At 36.5% G+C, this 22,151-nt stretch overlaps 1 protein-coding gene across 10 annotated transcripts in view; it reads right to left on the bottom strand.

Moving 5' to 3' along the window:
- The window catches only part of EYA4 (EYA transcriptional coactivator and phosphatase 4), a 136,355-nt gene that overhangs the window by 100,522 nt on the left and 13,682 nt on the right, over positions 1-22,151 (bottom strand). For all 10 annotated transcript variants that reach the window (XM_079297734.1, XM_079297726.1, XM_079297733.1 and 7 more), the window contains one exon: positions 18,150-18,251. In XM_079297734.1, the coding sequence (XP_079153860.1) occupies positions 18,150-18,182 (33 nt within the window). In that variant the 5' untranslated portion in view covers positions 18,183-18,251. The remainder of the gene's footprint in view (positions 1-18,149; positions 18,252-22,151) is intronic.

Genomic DNA, 22,151 nt, shown 5'->3' with positions numbered 1-22,151 from the left:
CTGGGAATAATTTTATATAACTATATATACTTATGGGACCACAACTAAAAATAGATTGCCTTCTTGCCAATTTTTCTTTGAATGACTTTCCTGAAGTTTAGCAATTCAGAAAATAAGTGAAATTATTTTAGCATTATTTTAAATATTTATAAAATATTTTTAATTACCTCAATTCAGCAGCAGACCAAGAAATTAATAGATATTTGTTCTGACATTCAGTGTTACAGAATATGCACAGCTCTGCATCCACTGAATACAAAGTGAAACAATAATTCATCCACATCTTGATGTAAATATTTTCCCCTCAAAGTAATTTTTTCTTGCATCCATCAAATAGTAAAAACAGTATTTTCATTAACAGTCTTTCTATTACTTATGCAGCAATGTTCTGTGAAGACTCTGAAAACTTAATTATTAATGAAGAGTTGAAAGTATGTTAGGGTGACACTGATGACCCAAATATTGAAAAAGTAAGGACAGATATTTTTATTTTAGAATTTTCTAGGAAAATATATGCTGCCAAAAATATGTCCTGCTTTCTAAGGATGAACTCACAGATGAAAATTTAATTCAAGAAGCATTGCTCTGAATTATTTTTCCTAAAAATGTGGTTCTGAGTCAGGCTCTTTCCATTAATCCCTTGCCCCTTTTACAGGAGTTAGGTGAATAGGTAAGGCTTTTTCCCATTTTCTGCTCAGCTGGGAACTTAGGCAATGCTTCTCCATTACCACAGTCTCATTCTGAAGCTACTTTAATTCTTAATGCCTTAATCACTTGCGCTTATTAAATTATTTAAGATGTGCTTTGAACAACAAAGGAAAGAAGGACCTTCCTCTGCAGCTAATGAAGCAAAGGAAAGTTCTGGTTTCTCAAAACCTGTCGGCTTGAATGGGCAGCTGAGGAAAGAAGCTCTTGAAAGGCTGTTTCTTGTCTAATTTTTCTACTTACAGTAGAGGGAAATTTAAAAAAAAAAAAAAAATGGGCAAAACAGAAGCCACAGTGGGGCCATCTTGTAATAAATTTCTTCCTGTGAGGCAATCATTATTTTTCTTGGTTATGTTGGCTTATAATTTCTCATGATCCTCATCATATTTAGTAGCTCTTGCACCTCAAGGGGTTACAAAAATGAGGCTACTGCTCCACTGTGCTCACAGCACCACATTCCCTAAAGGCTGTGTAAGGGAACTGTCTCTTCCCTACTGATACCTCCCCCTAAAAAGCTGTAAAACAGGTAGCAGGTAGAAATACCATGAAAAGGGAGGAGTCCAAAGCCCTTTCTTTGCTACCAGGTACATCAGCTACAAACAGGGGTCTCTAGCAGAGGACAAGTTTAAATATGCAAAAAGAGGGTCAGTGACCACTCAGGGGTGGCACATGGGCATGGCAGCAGGAGCAGTGACTGTGTCAAGCCTTTGAACAGCCTGTGTTCCACAGGGCTGCAAAGCAGTGCCCACACCCACACATCAACAACTGCTAAATAGGGGAGGCACATAATCCATCTCACCTGCCAAAAATCTTCTTTAGTTTTAGGCTAAACACAGAGGTGGTAATGTTCAACCAGCAAGTATGACCAATCTTCACAGAGAAAGTCCCACATTTCCATAGAGAGCACTGAGACCTAGAAGAGGTGGTTTGGTCACTCTCCTTTTCGTAGTCTTCCCCTCTGCTCCCAAGATGCTTCCCTCCGAAAACAATTCCTTAAGCAAAGTTTATAAATAATGAAACATTTTACCAGGAAAAAGAAAAAAACAAGCTTACAATGTTTACAATGTTATGATGTGTCTGTGGGAGCAATGCAATAGGTTGTTAACTATGCAAGAGAAAGGCAGTTTTGAAAGAAATGTTACAACTATGAAATGAACATAACCTCACCAAGACCACAGAACAGCTTTACAAAAAAAAAAAATAAATTAAAAAAAAAAAATTCAAACTACTTACCAAAATAAAAAGCCAACTTTTTTATCATCTAAAGATCCTTTTTGATATATGTGCTTTGTAGTATTCTACTACATTGCCAAGTATAAAGAATATTTTGTGTTTCATGAATATAGAGGCAAATCTTATTGATTATTTTGCTTTTTTTTTTTTTTCTATTAAATACTCAACAGAGACCTCAAAGGGAACAGTGGAACCTACCAGAATTCTCAGAAGTGGCAAGTAACATACAAACTGCAGAGTTTATGTTATTTGAACAACCTCCCAAAACCAGTCACCAAACAAATCTTGAAGCATATTTGAACTTCATGTATATACAACTACTTAAGTGTGGTAAATATAATAACATTTGAGATTTTGTGATTTGTGATCTTTTTTTTTCCTTAGTAGAGAGGCAACAACACTAAATCAGCAATACATTTTTACTACACATTATAGAAATTATCAAGGGTAAAATCAAATTTATTGCAGCTGCAACACTTCCAAAAGAGAACAAGAATCTGGGCCTGTGCCAAAGAACATATTTTGGGCAGTTGATCACATGGTATTCAAAATACCTAAATTAATTTTGTTGTAAAAAAAAGCCTACTCTGTACTAAATATCAAAACCAAGGCTATGAAAGTGATTTCCAGATTAAGAAGAAAGCTTTCTTTAATTTCTTTTAAGAGTATCCATGGCATCTAGCTTTCTAACATGAAATGCAAATATACTTTCTATCAATTACAACCTGTATTTATTCAAAACAAGGGGATTTAAATGATGAATACTATAAATAAAAAGCCTGACTCAGCTCAGAGATGAATGCACTTTATCAAAAACTGAAATCATCTAGAGCAAAAGGAAACTCCAGAAAGCAGGAAAAGCAGAAAAAACCTGGTTTGTCTTCTAATATCCACCCCCAGAATGTCCCAGGTGGGCGATTACAGCCCACATGCCAGTTACTCATGGGCTCCAATTCAGAAAAGCATACCTATTCAGGAAAGCACTTAATTAAGCACATGCTTATATGCTTTTCTGAATCAGGTCCATAGTACCATAGGAAATGGGTATAACAGACATAAAATGCATGAGTAAAAGTAACCGAGAACTTAGCTCCAGAGCATAAGCTTTCATTCATGTACCTTTATATTTTTAAGATATGATGCACTGCTTAAAACATAGAACAGCTCTGTAAAATGCAGAGTGTACAAAAGGAGACCTGAGTATAATCAGATCCCAGGACCCATTTGATATCTTCATGTGCTCAATCCAGTGCAGAAAAGTGATGAAAAAGATGCAGAGCACTTTTTATTCACATTATTTAATTTTACAGCAGGGGACATCTTTGGGCATACTGATATAAAGGGGATGAATGGCTGGTGGCCAAAGAACTGTTTGTCACATGGTTTGAATCTAGTGATGCACACCCTGTTAGAGCCAGCACAAACAGGGAGCAAGGAAGGAAACAACTCCAGACATGTTGATCCAGCAACAGGAAAGGTGTCTTCCAGAAGGGCTTTCCTTTTTCACTAGCAGCAGTACAGAGCAAAACTTTGCATTTTCCCTTCCTTTCAATGCTGTGCTCTGAGAAACCCAAAGCTGCAAAAGAAGGTGGCAAGTGAAGCTGCTCAGCAGCTGCTCCAGGAAAAGCAGGAAGCTGACCGAGGACACATAAGGGGCCAGATGGATTAAGAGTCACTGGCAAGTGCTGAAAAATGCCAATTTAGATATGCTGTCATATCTGCATGTGATTATAAATCAGCAGGAAAACCCTGTGGTGTGTACTGGGAAAACCCGAGTCTTAGAATGGTAATTATGCCTATGTATGGGAATACCAGACCCCCATTTAGTTTCAAATAAATGCTTTGCTAAAAAGACACACCTTTTTCACCTAGTTCACACTGACTTTCTATCACTAAAAATAATTTTAAGCTGAGTAAAAGTATGTAACAGCAGAACCATTCAAAACTTTACACTGAGAGCCACAAAGTTTAAAAATATGCTGCTGCCACAAGAGCTTTGAGCAAAGAGATAAAGGCTAGATTTGGAATCTCCTTCAATGCAAAGAGAAATATAATTTTAATATATTCTGCAGTTTCATTCCTTGGCATTTTTTTAACATTGAAAAACAGCATAAATTTTATTAAGTACTGGATACTCTAAACTTTGTATTACACAAACCAGAAGCTACACAAACTCTCACAACATATTTTTGCAATCAGCCCATCTATTAAAATGCGGAGAGTTTTGTACAATTCAATTACAGTGTTATTAGACATACTTATTCAAATCAATCCTGAAAGATTGAAAGCCATGGTAATGAGATACTATTTTTTAGTTACATTTACCAAACCATAACATCATGCAACTAAACCAACAGAACAGTTTTTCAATGGGCAGACTTCATGAACAGAGATCCTGATGGCCAACCCAACCCTGTGTAATGGAAAAGTTTGTATAACCTGAGCAGAACTCCAGGGCTGCAGATGTACTTCAGAGAGAGAAGAAAGGTTCTTTCCAAGTCACAGCAACATGACAAGCAGGTAGAACAGATACAGCAGAGGGCTGCAAAGTCTGTCCACCAATTAATGTACTGGTATACAGTCTGACTTAGAGTTTCTGAAGGCTTTACTGTCATCATGAGACAATTGCTGAAGGATCTCTAAAGAATCACGTATCAAGCACAATCATGCAGAAGTTTCTTTACTGTGTGATTTTAGTATGACAAATAGGATGCAGAAGTTCTCTGAGTATGAAGACTATAGTCTATTAATGTCTCAATTTGAGGTTGTTTCCTTCTGTGGTCCTCAAAACCCATCACATCCTACAGCCATAATAATTACAAATACTCTGGGTTGGATTTTTGTTTTACCTCATGATTCTCTTCAAATCATTCTCTGCACCAATTTCTCTTACTAGCCAAAACACAGACACAGCAAGAATTTACAGATACATATTGGGCACACATGCTGTTGCAGTGCAAAAATGGTTTATTACATTTCAAAACATTTGCCAGATTTTCTCTCATCCTTAGGTTGAATTCACTCAAATGACAAATATTGCCAGTATGAACTAAAATACACTGGTACATAAAGTGCACATACTTGCTAATTCCACAGCATAATACAGTGAAGGATCTGTAGGGTTTGCTTTGGTTACCAGGTATTTTGTTTCTTTGTTTACTGTTATTTTGATAGTCAAGAATTTTCTACTGAATTAGCAGATGTTCATTGGCTTATCAAAATTCAATATTTAAAATATTAACATACTTCAGTATTTAAGCAGTGATTTTATTTTTTTTTTTTTGTTGGAGATGTAACAGATGTTACAAACAATTAATAAAAAAACTATTTCCAAACAATTTCCGCTAAATAATATACATTACAATATTTACACTGACAACAAGAGTGAAAAAATGTGTTTCTTTATATGGTGCAGAGATAGACAGGGATAGGTTGGGGTGGAGCAGACACATATTTTCCATGCTTTGTTATTATACCACCTAAACAAGAACTCTTCAATACTAATTATGCCACAGTGATTTCTACTTCTCTGTACCAAAAAGGCACATCTGCTTTGCTACACATCCCTTGAGTGGTACTGAGCAGAGAAAGCACAGCAGTAATCCCTTGTGTTCTATTTAATAGTGTCATTAAAATAATGTGTATTAGTAGTTTTCTTCAGGCAACTAAGAGAAGTACAAAAAGCAGAAAGAAGTTGAAGGATGGTTGCAAGCCCACATGACATCTACCCAGTTGCATATCCTTTCAGTGAAAAACTGTGCCAATGAAAACACACTGCACAATACCATTATTGCACTTTCTGTATTCACTTTTTATTAATGCAGAATAGTCCTGTCTGCTCCAGGAATGCAAGAATGATTTATGCCATCATTTTCTTTCCATGTGGAAGGCAGCTACAGTTTCTCTTAATTTCTAAGATGGATCTTTTCTCCATTTTCCCCTTTATCTGACATCATTAAGCCTCTGACTTACAGGGCATTATACCTTCACAGTATGTACCATATGATGTTAAATGGGAAGCCCTGGGAATAAAGCCAAGTTCCAGTGGAGTTCATGTATTCAAACTCACAAGCATACCTTAGTCTGGAATTGGGTAAAACACTCATTTGGATTCTCTAATTTGCATGGAGGCAATTTCTTCTGGAAAAGCAGAAAAATCATACATGCAAACTTACCACTTGACATACTTCTCATTTATAGATGAGAAGACAGTGTAGTCTTTTCTTCCAGCTGGACAAAGCTTACAGCAGACCAAGAAGTGGAAGACAAAGCAGGAACTTTTTTGGTCTTCACATTACAATAACCTCTCTATGTAGCCAAATACAAAGGCCTCATCTCTGTAGCAGCATTCATAACAGAGAAAAGATTACTGCAGAGGCCTTTATCACCAACATAAAACAGTGTTCTTCACACAAACCTTCACTGCCTGCTTTGCACTGTGGCATCTGTTGAAGACCATTTTCTGACCCCCAAATTTCAAGGGTAACTGTTTATGCTCCCCTCAGAGGGACACAAGGAAAGATGTGGAAAACCAAAAACCCAACCTAAAATAAAGAGATTTTCTCTACATATACTAACACTTCTGTGCCTCTAATGAGTTTCAAGACTTTTATAATGGTCTGATTGCCTGAGTTACATTTTTTGTTAAGATTAAGCTCAAAAACTACCACAGAGCAGCAGCAGCAGAATAGCAGGGACTGATTCTCCCATTCTATCCCAGCAACTGGTAGTAAAGGATAAGTGAATACTAGGGACAGAAAAAGCCAGCTGCTAACATCAGACAATGTTCCAATGGCCTCCCCTAGATGACATACATTTAATTTTTCAAGTATTATTCAGTCATGGCACTTTGATGTTTTGCTACAGCAGAAGCACTGAAAAGTATAAAAAAATGAAAAGTAAACACGGTGGCTTAGTGAAACTAACAGCCAAGGAACCCTGTCTGTATTGCTCACCTCAGCAGGCACCACTGCTGCATTTCACTTTTTCACATTACTGGATCTACTTGGTCAAAGTATCCTCACAGTCATCATTTACACAGTTGTTTATGTTTTCCCCCATGGATACTATTTTCCATCTCTTGCTTTCTTTCAGCACTGAAAATTTGCAGGAAAATCACCCATAACCCAGGCATTCCTATGTATACTCTCCATTGAAGATTTCCTCTGTGAAAATATAAATTTTTCAGAAGAACTGACATAAGTATTACAGATGTTGATGTTTTTTCTTTTCTTTTTCTGAAACCATGCTATCAGCAAGCACAATTTCTGGGGGCTGTGAAGCAGTCTGCTGAAAATTTCAGATGTTTTGAAATGCTACAGTGCTCCTGGTTAGGCACTGCATCACATATTCACTCAAGGCCTCAAAAATGTCTCTTGAGACTGCTGGAAATCACAGGACAGTTAGCTGGTCAGCTCCTGCTCTTGGCATATGCCAGATGGATTTCTGTTACTGCTGATTTTAAAGAAGCTGGGATGCAGCCCTTTCACAACCATCTGGCATCCTTCCTCTTCAGTGCACATGATGTTAGGTGAAACCAGACAGTAAGGAATATAGCACTGCCCCTGGCATAATTACATATATTTCTCAGCACCATACTCTTACAGGTAAGCTTGTTGAATTTTGCAGCATGGTTTGTGGATCCACAATCAGGTCATATCTGTGGCACTGACTGAATATTATTGCAAAATGAACTCAATGTAGATATAAAATTTTACAGAGGTCTTTATAAGCTCCACAGTAGACATGAGAAATTAATTCATCCATTAAGGACCATGTAGTACAAGCTTCGTGGCAATTGTAGTCTAGTTTTTATCACAATATATTCTAGCATGTTGATCATATCAAGATTTCCTTGTGTCTGAAAAAATACACAATTTCCCATACACCACAGAACATGAAAGTACTGATTAGCAAAATCTAAACATATTTCTTTTTTTTTCTCCTATTCTTTTTATGTGCTGACATAAGCTTCCTGGATGGCAGCTCTGCTTGATACCCTACTGACGGGCTTTCAGCAATAGGTGAATTTTGCAGCAGCAAAATTATGTTGGAATCAGGCTCTAGATTTGCATTCAATTTTTGTAGATTAACTGGCTAACTACAGCTGCACTGCTACACAATTTTCCAAATGCCTATATTCTAAGCAATTCCAAGTCTTCTTTCATCAATACACAGGTATTTAGATAAAAGTATAAAGCAGATCTGCATACTATCACCTGAAAACAAGTCACTTATTCAAATCTATTACATTTGATAGGATGTCTTGTTACACAATTATTCAGTCTTATTTATCACAGCTCAACACCAGTACTTTCAAAATAACTCTTTACATGGTATGTCCAAAACAGAAGATATCCAGCAGCATCAGAAAAACAGATGAAGTGTATAATTATTGTAATACATCTGCTTCCATATTTTAAAATACAATTTTATTACATCAACTGAGAGATTTTCAGTAATAGTTCACTGTAAAGTTATCAAAATGCTAATTCTATGTGTTTAATCTAAAATTAGGTATTATTTCAACCTGGGAAGTTCAGGTCAATGTTAAGTCTTCATGTGTTTGCTTTTATCAAAATTGAGTACTGTTGAACCCTAGTACTAAGAAGAAAGAACTGAAGAGTTTATGAACAGTCAGCCAATGGTTCATCACACAGCTTCCCATGATCCTATAAGGGCTATTTCATCTACTTCTACATTCAATTTGCAGTTATCTTCAGATTAAATCTGTTCTCTTGCAAGGAAAATGTATAATTTTCCTTTAATTAATTAAACTCTGGATTCCTTGATTTAAGAGCAAGTTATGCATGAAATGCAATATGGTATCAGCTTCTTGAAAGCCTGTGATTTTCACTTGTGATGGCCCAAGCAGTATGGTCTAAATTATCATTTATTAATAAGCATTCCATCTGAAATGACAAACTCATTCTTGTACCTTCAAAGCTATGGGATGAGGGGATAAAATTAGTTTCATTTTTATGAAACTTCTAGATGCAGGTGCCACACTACAGAGGCTGCAGGTTAGTCCTTAGTTTTACACTGATGCTGTAAAAACCCATGAAATCTGATTATCAGAGCTGTTTAAGCTGGGCAATGAATTTGAGAACTGGGGAGTCAAGCAGATCACAGGACAAGTACCAGAATATCTGCATGTCCACAGCCCACCAAAGCTCCAGAACCACCACTATCACTATCTAGTACCAACCACTATCACTACATGGAAGAAAAAGTACATACAGAAAGACACAAACAAATACAGCTCTTAAAATTATTTAGCATAAGCTGAACTTGTGAATGTGCCAATGACTTGATCTTAGCCTGAGTAACTAATCTCTTGAAAAGTAGGTAATAAATAATGGAAGCTGATAACCGGTAGCTCAGTGTGTATTAGAAACTGATTAAATGTATGTAAAGGGAAACTGTAGTTGGATTCAACCTCCTGAAGACTTGTATCCATTGCATACAGCATCTGACTGACTGTGCACAGCACTCACTCTTCCTGTGTGCTGGACTTCCCTGAGAACAGAGGCTCCTGTGTCCAGTACAGGGAAGGCAGAGTGAATCCAGTTCATGAAATTAAAAGTGTCCTGGAATGGTCCATGGCAACCAGAGTAAGCAAGGGAAAGCAAGTGAAACTCAGGTGCCCCTAATGCATCAGGGCCTGTCAGGGCCAGGCTGTTTACATAAACTCAGTTAATAGTGGTTGAAGTAAAACAGAGGATACCAATCTAACCAAACTAACCATTAATGACAGAATACATTGATCCCTCTGATGGTAAAATCCAATGAATTATAGAAATATTCCACACATTTCATCACAGAACGATTGTAATTTCACTGTTTCAAACATCGTCATACTATCAAGTTGATTTCACAACTGAAAAAACCAAACTAAAAAGTAGGAGAGGAAGTGGCAGCCCATTCCACCCAAGCACAGGCCTGCACTGCTGGGAAAGAAATGTCCTACGCTCAAGGCACAGGTTTCTGGAAGAATTTTAACACAGTAGGAATCTTTGAATGGATGGGAAAAAGAGCAACAAGAGGGTTTCCTAACTGCTCAAGAGCCACTATGAGGATCACCTGAAAAACAGTTAAAGCACAGATTACTAGAATTTGAACTACAAGCATAGTTTCACTTTTTATTGGATGGAATTTAGTATGTACACTGCTGTGTCCAGCAACACAAGCTCTCAGGCTGTGGGCTGTTACTCTGTAAATCCCCTAAATGCTCAGGTGGCAGCCCAATACATTTCACTGCAAGCCATGAGTAGTCCCACAGGGAAGGTGACTGCATGACAAACTGAAACTTGGAAGCTTGTATAATTTTTTAAGAGCATTACTAACTGAAATAAGAAAAACATTCTTTTTCATTTCAGAAATAAGTGATGTTTGCTTTAACTCCTTCTCTTGTATACTTTGACTGAATCACATAAAGAAAAATTTCATGTGGCCCAGGACCAAAGAGTAAAACTTTTAAGCCAAGTAAAGTTTCACAAAAACAGGAACAATTAAAGACTGCACTATAAAAGATGCTCTTTTTCATGATAGAAATCCCATTAGTCACCGCTTCCAGTACCAAAACCAAACCAAAACAAAAAAAAGTATCAAAAAGTAATGGTCAGCTAACATTCATTCCTCTGCTGTTAACATACACCAAAAAAGAAAGGGGGAGATATAATAAACTAGATTTGCTGCCGCATTTAAGAAGAGATTTGCTCAGTCATTGCTTAAACACACCTAGTTTATTAGTTTCTCAGCTAAGGGAAACCTTGTCTTTATCAGAGTAACACTCCAACACAAATCTCTGGGTCTCTCAGATGCAAGCTGCTTCACATTTGGGTTGGTGACCTCTTTGACTAAAGCACAATCACTGCTGGAGCCCAAGTGCTGGCACAAGGCAAAGGATGTGCCATGACAGTATTCTCATAGAGCATCAGGTGTTCCTTTCAAGAGCATGGAGGAGCATGAAGAAATCTTAAAATGAATTATTCAACTAATAAACAAATAAATAAGCAAATAAACAACATAAGTTTCATACCGTTATCCCAATGGAATCCTCTGGGACAAATTTTACCTTAAGCAATATTATGGCAAATTTATTTCCATTCACTGTAGCCAAAATATTTCAATGTTTTTTTATATCTTCTTCACATTGCTAAAGATTTAACCAAATAGAAAAGAGGACAAGGATGTGAGTGTGGTTTAATGAGTCTGCATGAGCCCAATGTGTCTAAAACATACTTTATAAAATAGGAAATTAGATTCCTTGCCGTCATTTTATTGCTTAAAAATTATTTAATATTTCTCCCTGTTATTCTTCTCTTTTTTTAATACAAGTTGACTTGCAAGTCAACCACTTTAACATGGAGGTAGAGCTCAGATAAAAGCTACTATAAGGAGAAGAAAGAAACCATGGCTGTTACATGATGCTGAATAAATATTAGTCACAGCCACAAATCATTCAGATGCATTTGCAAGTAAAATATTTCTGAAATTGTTGCTTTTATTTTTCACTGTATTTCCAAGTCTTTTCCAGAAAAGTATTTAAGCACATGCCTAACTTAAAGCACATGAAAAATTCCATTGATTTGAGTGGGCTTAATCACATCCCCTAAGTCACAAACATTCTTCAGCACACTGCTGCATCTGGACTTTTTACAATAATCAAATGAGTAGAAACCAAATGTATGTTCAGTGTAAACCATGTTTTTCATGTGAAAACGTAGACTTATTTAATAGGCATGAAGGCACTGGGCATTTAGCCTTGCAAAATGAAAAAGCTAGAGAAGATTGATTTACTGTCATGTTGTTGAATTATTTTTTTTTTCATTACAAAACCCTGAGCACTTTTTATTGAAGAAGAAATTGAACACGCTAACTTCACCTGGACACCATCAAAATCAGAAGCCTAAGCTAATGTACAATCCCTGTACTAAGGAAACTCGTATTTTGCATAAACAAATTGGACAGACTTATGGAATTTTTGTGAGTAATTCTAAGTTAAAATTCAATATTAAAATCAATTAGAAGCATTTAGTATTTCAGATGCCTGAACAAGTATCATATCATACAAGCAAAACTCATCTGCAGAGCTTGGAGTGCATCTGTCAGATTCTGATCATTTATTCTAAAAAAGTACCATTTACAGAGAGAGATAATACTTCTATTAGACTGACTCATATGTTCCAAATCTCATGTATGCATGCATTAATACAAATCTTTTCTTAGGTGAACAGGTCCTTGTGGAGGATTAAAAAAGGTCTAAGCTGGGCCAGTTTTCAGCCTTTGAAGACCATTTTTTTCCACTTGCAAATTTTTGCCGTTTTTTTCTGGTGGTGTTATCTGTTACAACACAATAGAAGTCACCTCTGATATCCATGTCACATCAGGGCTGTAACAACACTAGTAATAGACATTTTCATGCTCCATGAACCCTGAAGACCCCTGTGCAGAAGATGGTATCCACCTTGAGGAAAGTTCATGTAGCTTATGGCAGTGGCAATCTTCCCAAATAGTTCTATCCCTAAAATTCTAGTCTGGGGCCTCTCTGGAGCCAGAAATACCAGCCATAATAAACTATAGAGTAGCTATGTGTCAGTCCTTGTCAGCAGTCCAAGGACAGTATGTGACAACAGAACATTTTATTGGTTTTCCTTGTTATTAAATAAAACCCATACAGTGCCTTTTCATTTAAAATTCTTATACTGACATGATAAAATCCAGAAGACAGGCAGAGAGCTGAACCAGAGGAAACATGACAGTGACAATGATAGGATTTCTATTTGTTGCCAAGCCCTCTTCTCATCCCATTTTGCAAGTTTAAAAGCCATGGATATTATTCTGTAGGATTATCCTGGATACATTTTTAAGAGATTGCCTACTTAGCTTTTAAAGAAATGTACTTTTCAAATTTTAATCAACTCAGATAAAATGGACATTTCTATTACATGTATGTCAACAATGAGCATTTGTATCTTTCATGGCAAACTATTTCCTCAATGATATACAATTCATACAACACAAGTTCACTCAGTTTATTCTGCATGTCAAAATGCACAAATTGCTTCTGAGTACTGTCTCATTTGGTCTGCTCCATTTGGTAAATGACAAAAATAAAAGATATATAAAGCTACTAATACAACTTGAAAAAAGTGCCTTCAAATTTAACTAACTTTAAATTAGTGGTGGATTACTGTACAGAAATGACAGAATGCTGAAGTGATGGAGGACAAAGGAGAGACCAAAATATATATGTGTCCATAGATGATGTTATGTCGCATGTAAAGGTCTTGCAGCTGAGAGAAAACAATACTGATGTTTCTACCTCAAATTCCTGTTAGATGAGAGACAAGGAATTATGGTATTACACTTTATTCTTGATCCACTGTAATTCAAAATGGGGGATAATTTTGGATCCTCTATGGCAAGCCACCTCTTTGTGCCAGTTCCTGTATCTGTACAAAGGAGGTAGTAGAATACCTAAGCAATTCACAAAAATACTTTGAAATTAACCTTCAAAAAGACATATTTTCTATGACTTTCTATTACAGCTGACTTGAAGTTATGGCATTTTTCTTCAATGACTGATTTTAATTAAAAGCAAATAACCACTCATTAGGGAAACTATTTTTTTTCTTTCAAAATCTGTCATTTCTTCACTTACCTATTTAATTGTTCTTTGCTTTCATAACTGAAGTATTTGTGCATAGTACCAGAAGCTAGACCAGAAAACTTCCAGGCATCTCTTTTAAGCAACATCACTAACCCTGAGATGAATTACCTATACTATTCCAAGTCCTACTAATACTGATATAACAGAGACAAGAACCACAACATGCTATGCTGCAATGCAGAACAGTGAAACAAAGCTTTTCAAAATTCAGTTAAAGAGTTTAAACTAATTTTCATTTCTTTGCAATGAGCCCCAGCCAAAGTGCTAGCAGGCTGCCCATCCCAGAGGTGGGGAAGATTAAATGCAGGTACAGGGCTCATGCAACAGAGAGAACAGAGAAGTAGCTGGAGCTGAAAACTGATCTGCATAGGGATCACATATGACAGCTTCACACATTAAAACAAAACAAAAACGGAAAAACAGCACTGTCCAAAAAAGGTTGCCAAGGATTGTCCATCTGCAAGTGGACCATAAATGCAAGTAACAGATATAACAGTCTGTACAGTCTGATAAAATACAAATAACTTACCCAGGGCACCAGGGGGATGATTGTCCAAATGTCACAAAAATAAAAACCTGTTCTTTCAGGTTTAGCTTCACAGCTGCTGGTGTCCTGCCCTACGGCACCGCAATCTATTGTTTAATTCTAGGTTAAAATGAAGTAATCTAAATATGCAGGCTGTTATATAAAAGGGCCAGGGATGAAATTACACCAGTTTCTAATAAGGCTCTTTGAAATCCTAAACTAGCAAGTTAGCAGCCAAATTGTTCTTCTTCTACAAATACAGACTGAACAGAAAGTGATAACTAAAAGAGACAAAATAAAGGGTATAAACCTGTAGTTCTCAAAATCATAAGTGTGTCTGCTATACTGAAGCACACTAGAAGACTATTTAGGTGCTAAAAAATTATAATTTTATTTACCATCTCCAAGACCGGTCTTGAAAAATTTTTGTCTTCCTTTTGCTAGACTCTTCATAAATTCAAGATCTGTAAAATTTCCTTCCCTTCCATTTCAAAACAAATAGAACTTTTAACATAGCTTAACAAACACCTGTCCATGTAAGACAAATTTATGTAGTTTTAAGTATTGTTTCGCTTGGTACGTAGCAGCCTGCACCTGCACAGATCCCACACTAGAACATGAAAAGGACCACTTGGTTATTTTCTTCTATCTGTGCAGTACATGTGTTACTATTTTCCTCTTTTTCATTCAGAATACTATTTACTGAGCTTTCCCATAAATTAAAAGAAAATCCCATGCATGGACATACAAATACACTCTACATCTGAATTGGAAAGAAAAAGAGAGTTGTGAGCTTTTTTGGACACACACCCATCCTAGAAAGTACAGTAGCATGACAGGCCTCATCCCAGACTGCCCCATGCCAGCTGCATGAATCCACTGGATCTCAGCTGCACCTGATGGATCCCAGCTCACCTGTGCATCAGCTGATATATTGCATAATTTTCCTGCTGATCTTCATAATAGAGCTATTCACCTATTCAGTTGTGAGTAAAGACAGGAAAGCCAAAATATAATAAACTTATTCTGATTCTGACTCTTTTTCTCTCAGAATGATCTTGATTAAGACTTGATTCCCCCAACTCTGCCACCCAGGAGAAGGCAAAGGAGAGAGAGCACAAGAGGTTTCCCAGTACAAAGGCTCCAGAGCATAACAATTAGGCAAGTAGACTGACTTCTGGTCAGAAATAGGAAAAAAAAATAAATTACTGACATAATGTAATAAATTGTATATATATATTACATCTAATCAAGCTGGCCTTTCAGAAAACAGCAGCTGCCCAATTCAGTCAAACACAACTCTTCAGAGGCTCTGAGAACAGGGGAGCACAGATTTGTGAAGCAGTGTGTGGTCATGCAGTCATTGCTCTGAGACAAAAGGGGAAGAATTTATTTCTCATAGAGCAACAGGGATACTCATTATGGTCATATAAGTTTCACCAAACTGATATGCTTCTAGGATAGGAATCACAGAATCAATCATTTCTTATTAGTGTATATTTTTTATTTAAAATAATAATAGTGATCTCAAACTTGCAGAGAAGACTGTCAGAATAAAAGCTACACTACAGTATATCATGCTTCAGGAGGATGATCTACTCTCAAAAATTAGAATTATTTCCTTTCTTTAAATAAGAACTTGAAAATCTTGTCCACTGTACCAAGGAATTGTGTCTAGCTTATTTTCCCAAGAATAAAAGATTCTTTAACAGAATGCCCTGTTAATGATTCTTAACAGGGAAATCAAGCCAGTAAAGGAATCTTTCTCTTCAGAAAACTCAACTGTCCATCAAACACACCATGCAACAGCAAACACCTTCTAACCCACCTCAGCTGCAGAGAAAAGCAGTCTTTAATGTAACCAAGGGCTTAACTATTCAAAGCCAAAGCACAGTTTGAAGTACAGGTCTTGCACTCATGCTTATTCACACAATCTAATACACATGCAACAGAAGCTAGATCCTTATGCTCCATGAATTTTCACAATCTAAATGTTATGCATTTAGCTCCCAAAAGAAATTTTGAAGCTGGAATGAAGTACTTATGCTCCCTGAAATGTCAAGAATTAGAAATCCTGCCTGATGGGCAGAAACTGCCCAGAGCTAACTTGTATAAAATCAGCATTAACCAGTGTGAAACACCACAGCTCCACTTCAAGCAGATACATCTGATACCTTCCTAGAATTTGAACCACCAAAGCCTCCTGCTTCCTGGGATCTCTAGCCCACAGACATGCCCTGTGGCTTTCAAGGAACTAAGCCAGAGAAGCTATTTCCTTTTTTGAAACTTGGCTGAGAAAAGAGTTTAATCATGATGTAACAGTCCTTTTGCCAGGACAGTGCCCAAGCTCTTGGAGAGATTTTGGTCTCAGTGCCCACCTGGATAAAGGGAGTGATGAAATGGCTCTCCCATCCATTACCTTCAAGTTCTGACACTGTTAATGAAGAGTAAGTAGAGTAAACTTGTCTTGAATCATGATTTTCTGTGACACCAGCATAAAGACAGCAAATCCTACCTTCATATGCAACACAACACAGATTTCACCCCAATTTGCAATCTGAAGACCACTTTCACACATAGCATAAAGCTATGTAGAAATTAGGAGAAATACTACAGAGATTATACTATGATTGGGTAGTAAAATTGCTTCTAAATATGCATTTATCAGGCACCCAGCATTGCAAAAACATTTTAACTACTATGGAAAGATGTTTTTGCAGTAAGCTAAACTGCCTCATCTACTTTCTATTAATAACCACACCATGAATACTCTACAGAAAAATTGTTTCACAGACTGCAAGAGATGAACTTCTGCCTAATCTTTTATGACCTTTATAAAACTTTATTAAATTATGAAGCCATGTAGCTTTTACAGGCTATGAAGTTTTGCTTGGGAACACTTTAAATACACAAATATGTGCAGCTGTCCCAAGTAGTGCCACCATAGGGATTTAAGACACTGTTAAGACTTTCCAGTCCCGTACCATTTAAAATCAGTAATAAAACTCTAGTCCAAGATAAAGTCTCAGATAGGAGCTACCCAGCCAGGAGCAAAGTACTCCTTATTAAAGAAAATTACTGACATTTTGGAAATATATGCAACTCTTCCCACTTCCTTGCACTTGTCTTACCCATAAAAGTCTCTAAAAATATATATATATATCCAAACTACTTTATTGCATGGATAACCTCTTTCAGCATGTCAGAAATAGAAATATAAATTCCTTTGTTCATCTTCAGTGCACTAAGTCCAAGCTGAGAGTCACAGGGATGACAGTACTGGTAAAATATGCCCCTATTTCTTACTGTGACCAGTAAGAAATAGTACAAAAGTGAGATGCTAAAAATCCCAATACATAGGATTGCCAGCCCAGACAGCTTTGATTTTGCTCAGAGCCTGCTGCCTCCTCAGAACTGCAGGCTGGTGGTGAGGGAGTCTGGAGATGATATCCTTAAAGGCAAAGAAAAAGGAGAAGAACTGTCCATCCCATTTTTCCCAGAAATTCCATTAGTGACAAGAATAATCTCCCTCCGACATGGAACAGGGGCATAGAGCACAAATTCTCACAATCTCCCTAAAATCCAAGAGAATCCTGAAAAATTAATGTATATCATCTGCTACAGTCTGACAACTTGAAATATTTTGTTTTGGTAACCTTTGATTTGGAAAAAATGACAGTCCACTATGGATATACATTTTAATGCAATGATTTGAACAAGGCACACCACTGTGCACGTTTCTAACACTTTATTCTTCCAGTGTAGCTTAATTATATCCCTCCAACAACTGTAGTTCCATAAAGTCTGATATAACAAAGATCTTGTTCCTTTCAGCAGGGAAAAAGATTAAAACTGCTCATTTACTGTACAAACTAAAAGGTTTAAAACTAGGAGCTAGGAAGATTTCCCCAGATCTTACTATAATTTTAAATCCAAAGTAAAATCCTTTCACACAATTTGGTTGAACGAAGTTCCATTTATTCCATTCAATTTTGCAACATTTGTACTTACTGACTGTTCACTTAGATCCTGAGAGTCTTCCATTGAAGTTATTCACCTTTCTTTTCCTCCACAAGTAGAAATTATCTTCCTTCCAATTTACAGCTCAGTAGTCTAAATTAAAAGAGAAGATTAAAAAATGACATGTTAGTCTAGAGTCCTCACTTATAAGGCAAATCTGCAATAAACAAACACTCTAACTGAGGTTGTGATTTCACTAAAACCTGAAGCAAAGTTTGCATATGAAGAGTGATTTCATGTAAAGTGCATCAACTCCTTCAGTATTATTTTGGGAACTTTCTGAAATACACCAACAGAAGCAGGAACTTTTCTTTGACTCCTTCAAGAGAAAAAGTAGCACTGAAAACAAACCAATAAAGAAGCTAAAATGTTGAATACAGGCAGCTGTTTAAGTAGTCAACAAATGATTACCCTTGAGAGAGCATCTTAGAACTGCTTAATACACATTTAATGATAGCCTCTTAGTCATTGAGTGTCTGGCAGAAAAATAGGTTATTATGCAATTATCAGCATGAAGTCCCCTCTGCAAGGTTCATTAAATTCCTTCAGGATTAAAGTAAATACACAAAGTGGTTTATAACAAGCAGCTCCCTACAAAATGTTAAATGACAGACATTATCCTAATTATCTACTACATCTATGCCTTCTCTTATGGGGTGAATTCTCATCAAATATGGAGACCTTCAATAGGAAAATTCTATTTTCCAGGAGTTCTGTCTATGAATGGTCATGGTAACCCTAACTATAAAGTCACATGATTATATTATAATCTCCATTCTCAGAAAAGATCCTTTTTGGAGTTATGCAAATTTGCATAATTTAAAACAAAAAAAAAAAAGTGACAAGTGTATTTCATAAATGCAATAATAATATTATTAATCAAAGGTGGTTACATTAAAAAGTCAATATGTAAACACATGATAAGGAACCCAAACATCATGGATTTGCTTATCAATACTACTTAGATTTGTTTATCAAGAAGGCAATGCAAGGAATTACCTGGGACTATGCTTAATAACATAAATATATTCTAAATCTAACCAGCAAGCACTAATAAACACAGCCAAGGGTAAAACATGTACAGCTGTACTGGCACTTGCAGAACATTTGAAAGGAACCAGAGCCATGGAACCTATGTGGAACAAGCCACGACACCCACATATTCTCACTCACTGCTCTGCACTGCCCTGTGAGCTCCTCTCTTAATCTCAAGTGCCACTTACTTGCCACACCTCCACTCAGCCCCCAAAACATAACTCCCAAAAATTCATTTTCTTTTGCATTAGATACTTTCTGGAACACCCACAAATGCACATCCCCAGTCTACTTTGCTTTCAAATTTCACCTGGATTTTTTCTGCCACCAAATGACATCCTCTTGTCTTTCTTCCCTCTTGCCTAAGTTTCAAAATTATTTTCTTGAAATTTGTCTTTTCCTTATGTAACATCATGGCAAAAACTAATAAAATATGAATGAAAATAATTTTGTATTTCACCATGTCATAAAGCTGAAAAGAATTCCTGTTTCTCAAAATGGTTTTAACTTCCTCTGATTTTCAGAGGGATCCAAGACATTGGTGGCTTTCCCCACAATGCCTCCACCAAAAGTGTAATAACTTCCAATGATTTTTTTGTTAATGTGGAGCCCACACTCCTCTATTTGTAAATATCCTCCCCAGTGTTTGTTCAATGAAGAGGGGAATTGAAGGGCTTCTTTAAAACACCCGCTGTAGGCAAATTTCAGAAAGGACAACAATGGATATTTTAAGAGAAATACAGCTCTACATGGCATTGACTGCTGCAGTCCCAATCAAAGGAGGCAACTGCAAACACAGAGATGAATTTTTACGACTGATACTAAAATATTTCATTAATTACTTAAACATAAGATCTCCTTTGATTTAATTAAATGCTTGTGCTGAGTTCATATTATTGCACTGGTAAGACTCTACAGAAAAAAAATGGTCAAAATACAAAATCTGTAACAAATTATTTGACTAGTTTCTAAGTATACTGACTGAGAAGTCAGTACCTGGCTTGCATTCAAACAGTACATGCTCTGATTCTGTCTGTCACTGGAAGTGGCAGATACTTCACTTTCTGTATAAAACTCAACTATAACTCAACTACAGAGCTATACCAGAACAGACAGACCCATTTTTCTTCCCCCATTGATGGATGCTTAATCAAAGCACACTGAGATCAGCAGATGGATGTCACATTTTTTTAAAAAAAACAGTGTATCAAAATTTTAAATACATCCTGATGACACAAATCCAACAGGAGTTTTACTACTAAGAACTGCCAATGATTCACCCACAGCACATGTCATGTCCCAAAATTCAGGTGGGTGTATTCACTGGAATACATCATTAAATATGCCACTTGTGTTAGTCACCTTCTACAAAAGACAAACTTTCATGAATTTTCAAAGATACTTTACTGAATTGCAAGGCAAAGACTTTTTTAAATCTCTGCAGAAATACACAATATGTTAAATATATCATTTGCACAAACATACTAAATTATAAGTTTCCAGGGCACTGCTGTTCATCTTCACACTGCCTCAAAATTCAGAAGTTCTTACTGGAAATGGAGCTTTCAAAAATAAAATTCAGAAATAATATTTTATCATTTATTATTCTACCTATCAACAGCTAAATCCTACTGCATTCTGAGCCCAGTTAAAGTGGCTGATTATAACCAACTGCTAACACAAAAATTTTTATAATGGCAGTTATGCCAATTGCACTTAGACCAAATCCTTTAGGGTTTAGTTTTATAAATTTGTAAAAGGGGAGAAAAACCATTAGAGAAGTCAGTGATTTAAATAAGACCAACATTACTCCCTAATAAAGATATAAAATTAAAGGATAATAGTAACCTCGTGCTGTTTTATGAGGCAATAATCCAGTTACCAATTCAACCTTGTAGTTTATTCCATCAAGAGAACCAGATTAAAAACAGAGGGAGGGAGGGCACTCTTATCCCTATTCCATTGCAAGTGTTTCTAACTGGGTTTAAATATTTTTAAAACTGTTGTTAAAAGTCTTAAACTCACAGACAAGCCAGAATGAAGAAAAATGCCTGTTTCTCCTCTTTATCCACTCCTTGCAGATGTGGCTTTAAAACTGATGAAGTGTTTTATGCCCCCAGATAAAAATTTTACCTTTCTAAGAAATGTCTTAATTAGGAGGATTCCTGACTTTCCTCATCAACAAGTGCATTTAAATCTAATTTTTTATTTATTTGTTTTTATCTGGGGGAATAAAACACTTCATCAAATTTAAACTGCAACTTCCAGGACTTGACCATGAGGAGAAACATGTGTTTCCTTCCAGAGATACACACTTAAGTTAAAGAAAATAAACTACTTGAGGATCTGCTGTGCACTGCACTGAAAGGGCAATGCAATTTCATTTCCTATGAGAATGTTTACTATGATCCTGTGCTGCAACTTCCACAAGCTCAAGACAGAATGTGAAGCTTGGGGACCCACAGGTAAAAACCAGCCTTAAAGCAATGGATGTTTCCCAAGAGTATCTGAGAGGCTGCTTCAGGCCCTCCAGTTGGCCAGACAGGGATAGGAATTTTCAAGAATTCATCACCTGGAAGAGGAGTTTGGCCATCAGACAAAAAATCTCCCCCATTTCACTTCAATACAAAAACTTGAGAAGGAACCCTCTCATCGGCCACTGGGAATTGGTCTTCCGAAATGAAATTCAGGGGCAGCGTTATCCTCAGTTTCCACCACATCTTTTTCACATTATAATTGTCTTTTTATTCTGTTTTACCTAAAGAATACCTGCTTCTACTGAGGTTATATCATGTGACGCTCCCTAGTTCTTCTGAGGTTGTATCGTGTGATGCTCTGGCAATTGAGCTCAGAAATTTCATGATCCCAGACAAATATACTACACTGTTTCACCCATTTTGAAATCTGTTGGTAATAAGCCTAGCAGAAGGTTCCTATTGTGGTTTACACAATTAATTC

The sequence above is a fragment of the Erithacus rubecula genome (assembly GCF_903797595.1).
Source record: "Erithacus rubecula genome assembly, chromosome: 2".
In the NCBI taxonomy this organism is placed as follows: Eukaryota; Metazoa; Chordata; class Aves; order Passeriformes; family Muscicapidae; genus Erithacus; species Erithacus rubecula.
Note: the sequence above shows the minus strand (reverse complement) of the source record. Positions and strands in the feature narration are given on the sequence as shown.